Here is a 4,779-nt window from a genome sequence, read left to right as displayed (position 1 = left end):
CTTCACTTTGCAGATAGTTAAAATTATTACACCAGAAAATAACCTCTGGACATCACTCAGTTGGCTAGTGTCATATTTTGTAAGTGATGAACTGTATTTTTATGTATCTATTTAATATTTATTGTTGAAATATCTTATAGACTGAATATTAAAATGTCCTTAAGGTCTTTACGTTCGGAAAATCGCGCAGAGCAGCATGCGTGGTGGCGGAGTCTGGTGGAAACAGGGAGGAGTTGGAAACTTAGCCAGGGAGACTGACGCCTCAAATTATTCGCACACTCTAGCCTGAGGGGTGAACACTGTCGAAAGGGAAAGATCATTGCAGTCTGTGTTCTAAACGGCGACTCGTTAAAGAAGTAGAGGATAGCCACAAACGGGAGACGCGAGGAAAAACACTTTTCCAATGCGCAGAAAGGGGAAGAAGGCTACCGACTCCTTTCGAGAGTAACTATTAAAGGGTGGTCACCATAAAGACAAATGGGTAAGAGTCTTAATATTTCGCTAAAATTTTAGAAAGAAATGTGAAATGCATGCAATAAATATACGTTAGAAGTGGCGATGCGTTTAAAGCAAGGGAATAATCCCGTTTACTTCTCAGTACTGATGAGTTACAATCATTTTAGTTGTGTTATGCTTTTTAGCTCTGTATAGCTAAATTTGGACATTGACATTCCTGCATATTATATTGTTAATTGGAATATTACATTTCAGTCTTTCCTAAACGTCGAAATGATGTAAAGTAATAGCTTTCAAGTGCTTTCAGTGTGGGCCTATTACATATTTCAATATGGTCACTAATGCGCAGTATTTCAATATTACAGAGCAGACGTACGGCGAGGTGAATCAGCTTGGCGGCGTATTTGTCAACGGAAGGCCTCTTCCCAATGCGATTAGAATACGAATCGTTGAACTGGCACAACTCGGAATAAGACCCTGTGACATAAGTAGGCAACTTCGTGTGTCTCATGGCTGCGTAAGCAAGATTTTAGCAAGATACAACGAGACGGGCTCCATCTTACCCGGTGCCATCGGTGGAAGTAAACCTAGGGTCACGACGCCGAATGTGGTAAAAAGCATAAGGGATTACAAGCAAGCAGATCCTGGAATATTTGCGTGGGAAATACGAGACAGACTTTTAGCTGATGGCGTTTGCGACAAATACAACGTGCCATCAGTGAGCTCTATCAGTCGTATTTTAAGAAATAAAATTGGAAATCTTTCACAGCCAAGTCAGTATGAGGGCAGCAAGCCTTCTCCCCCGCAACTTCCCTACAATCCTGTATATCCTTATTCATATCCCAACGCCATCTCACCAACCGGCGCTAAACTTGGAAACCCTCCTGGCGTGTCTGTAACAGCCGGCCATGTCAGCCTCTCCAGGGCCTGGCCCTCGGTGCACACTGTTAGCAACATTCTAGGAATACGGGCTTTCATGGATCCCTCAGGTAATTTCACATTTTGCGTATAATTTCTGTAGTATTATATAGTGTATAATTTGTTCTGGAGTCATTTTTGTTTTGCTCTATAGGTTGTTGAATATTTTCTGTAAGTCGGCTGTATAGATGGGTTACAGAATATAATTTTATTTATCAAAATAATCAATACAAACGATAAATAGTGACATACAATATTAAGATTTGATTAGAGAACGAGCGAGTTGATGCTTGACTGGTATAATATCAGAAGAACAATGTTCAGGTGACCTTGTTGTGTGCGCTTATGATACATTAAATTGCATTGATCAATTGATTCAAGAGCGGAACGCACTATACTGATTTTAATGTAACTTTTATTACATTTTATTTATTACCCGTCAAACGCATGTTTCCCCGAAGTGTTGTTGTTTGAATAATTCAAATCATTTTAAATAATGTACAAAAACAATCATGTTATGACGATCTTTGCGAAACGACTTTGGAAAACTTTTTCGATTTCCGATTTTCCGATTTTCTATTTGTCGTTCCATTTTATGAGCTATGCTATTCGTTGTTTAGTTACACACACACACACACACACACACACACACACACACACACACACACACACACACACACGTATGTATGTGTATATATATATATGTGTATATATATATATATATATATATATATATATATATATATATATATATATATATATATATATATATATATATATATATATATGTGTGTGTGTGTATCTATCTATCTATCTATCTATCTATCTATCTATCTATCTATCTATCTATCTATCTATCTATCTATCTATCTATCTATCTATCTATCTATATGTGTGTGTGTGTGTGTGTGTGTGTGTGTGTGTGTGTGTGTGTGTGTGTGTGTGTGTGTGTATGTATGTATGTTGTAAATACAACAAACTGCCGTAGATATAAATAAATATAATATCTACAACATTTTGCACATAATGATTTGGAGTTTTCGGAGTTAATGCGTGCTTGCAAACTCTTTATAGCGATTGCTGGTCCAGATGGCTATCAGCAAAAAATGGAGGATTGGGCAAGCGTTAATAGAGCGTCGTTTCCTTCCGCCCATGCAGTCAATGGCATTGATAAATCACATATGGAAGCTGATATTAAATATAACCAGGTAAGCTCGACTTAGCATATTGCTTACTATAGTGTACATTACAATGTACCTAATTTCTTTATTTGTTATTCTGAACTACAGCCATTTTTAAATGTATTTACTTGGATGAATGATTAAAATAGCTGCATTTAAATGTAAAGCCTACCTTTTGGACTGTTATTATTTGTTTCTGTTTACAAAAGGTTTAGAAATGTATTGGTTTATTGTATATAATACAATATATTTTTTAATCAAATAAGATAACAGTTTAAATATCTGACAGTCTTCATCAAACCTTTCCGGATATGTTCCCGCCTGCGCCTACTCTGCCACTAACCAATACGGGGTGTACGGAGGCCCGCCCGGTAACTACGGTCATCACTGGCAGTCTCAAGGCGCGAGTCTGGCTCATCCAAACAATGGCGCCATGACGCACAGCTCTAATATTCATACCGCGATGACATTCAAACGTCCACCAGACGGTAAGCTATTTTCCAACGAATTTCTGCTTTACGCGCATGTTCTGTTAGATGTGTTTAATATCAGATGCACCTTGGAGATACCTTGGATATTTATGTGAATAAAAAGTAAGTTGGTATTATGAAGTGTTAAGTTGGCAAAAAAAAAAAATCCAGACATTTTAAGTGCATATAGGGCTGTAACAACTATATATTATATTTACAAGTCATTAAGAGAGCCCGAGAGAACTGAGTAGCTACGCGTAGCATACGCTTTTTAAATTCCGTGGTAGTCAGCTGATTATTTTGCAAGCACTGACGCGAGTTCCAGTAATCTATGATTGGCTACTACTACACCCAACCACCTTGTCAGCCTCTGTAAAAATATTCATAGACTTTTGTTCGTTCAACTTGGCAGTGATCGAAATGTTCGGATTGCTTAGTGTTTAGTTAAAGAGATGAATTACTACTTATTTGTTCCATAAACCCTTCTTGTTTGATTTTCAGTCGGAGACAGAAAGCCTCCTAGTCCTCTGAGCAAGCACCAGCACGAGGCGCTGAGCAGTGTTCACGCGTTGTCGTTACCTACCACAGCGTCATAACCACGGAGATCTAAGCCTACCCCAAAGAGAAGCAACATTGGTTAGAACAAACCCATAGCCAGTTGGAAGGGCAGTTTATTTTTCAGTATATAAACAGTAAGTTATTAACTGAATTCAGAATGTTACGGCTAAGAAGCGTTAGATGCGCAAATTGGTGAGTAACTTAATTTTAATAGCTTGACGTGTGGGCATTACCACATGGAATTTCTGCAATATTTGCGGTTTCTATAGATTCTGTAATAACATTTTATTAATGATTAAAACAATATTGTTAAAACAAATTAGTGATATAGCAATTGAGTTGAATGAAGACCATTGGAGACTTGTTTTCTGCATATGGACCTATAATCTTCATGTGGAAAATTACAACTAATATACGCCTGTTCATAAAAATGCTGGCCTAAGAATGAGCTTAATTAATAAAAGGGCAACGTTCGTATTGTGGCAACAAAGTCGCCGTTCTATATTTTTTTATAAATCAATTTGCCTAATAAAAGCATGTTTAAAATAACTGCCCTCTTGAGTATTGTGTATTATTTGTTCTGGTGCTTAATTGTCGAAATCAATATCAAGCTATGTTTAGAATGATATTATGATATGAAACTTTATGAAAAGTCATAAACTTTCATGTCAACTTAAAACTTAAAACTTAAAACCAGAAACCTTACCTAACGTAGTACGGCAGGTATTTGATTCCTTATTGAAGGAGCCAACTAACCGTGTCGTTTATCGCAAAGTGCTTTGTAAATCGCCCATAACCTTTTTCCTTTTTTTTTTTTTTTTTTTTTTGATAGTCAGGGGTCGCATGACCATGCACCCCTAAAATGTCTGTCTGAAACTGTTTGAAATTATGGTTTTGTCGATCTCAATAATTCCCGCTTCTTTTTTCACAGTAGAAATGTAAGTATATGTACCATATATAGAAAGAGAGGTAGTCATATTGCAGTATACTAGATAAGAGGACTATTATCAGCTGTGCAAGCAAGATAGACAGACAGACAGACAGACAGACAGACAGACAGACAGACAGACAGACAGTCAGACAGACAGACAGACAGACAGACAGACAGACAGACAGACAGACAGACAGATAGATAGATAGATAGATAGATAGATAGATAGATAGATAGATAGATAGATAGATAGATAGATAGTAAA

General features: G+C 37.1%; 1 protein-coding gene across 1 annotated transcript; it reads left to right on the top strand.

Annotated features, from left to right (window-relative positions):
- The first annotated feature begins 288 nt into the window (after positions 1 to 288).
- Positions 289 to 4,126, top strand: pax1b (paired box 1b). The gene is made up of 5 exons (XM_027000822.3): positions 289 to 481; positions 822 to 1,445; positions 2,449 to 2,582; positions 2,845 to 3,043; positions 3,527 to 4,126. Exons 1-5 carry the CDS (start codon positions 478 to 480, stop codon positions 3,619 to 3,621), a joined length of 1,056 nt encoding a protein of 351 aa, XP_026856623.1. The 5' UTR covers positions 289 to 477; the 3' UTR covers positions 3,622 to 4,126.
- Positions 4,127 to 4,779: the final 653 nt, after the last annotated feature.

This window comes from Electrophorus electricus, chromosome 7 (genome assembly GCF_041902795.1).
Source record: "Electrophorus electricus isolate QZ-2024a chromosome 7, ASM4190279v1, whole genome shotgun sequence".
NCBI lineage: Eukaryota > Metazoa > Chordata > Actinopteri > Gymnotiformes > Gymnotidae > Electrophorus > Electrophorus electricus.
Note: the sequence above shows the minus strand (reverse complement) of the source record. Positions and strands in the feature narration are given on the sequence as shown.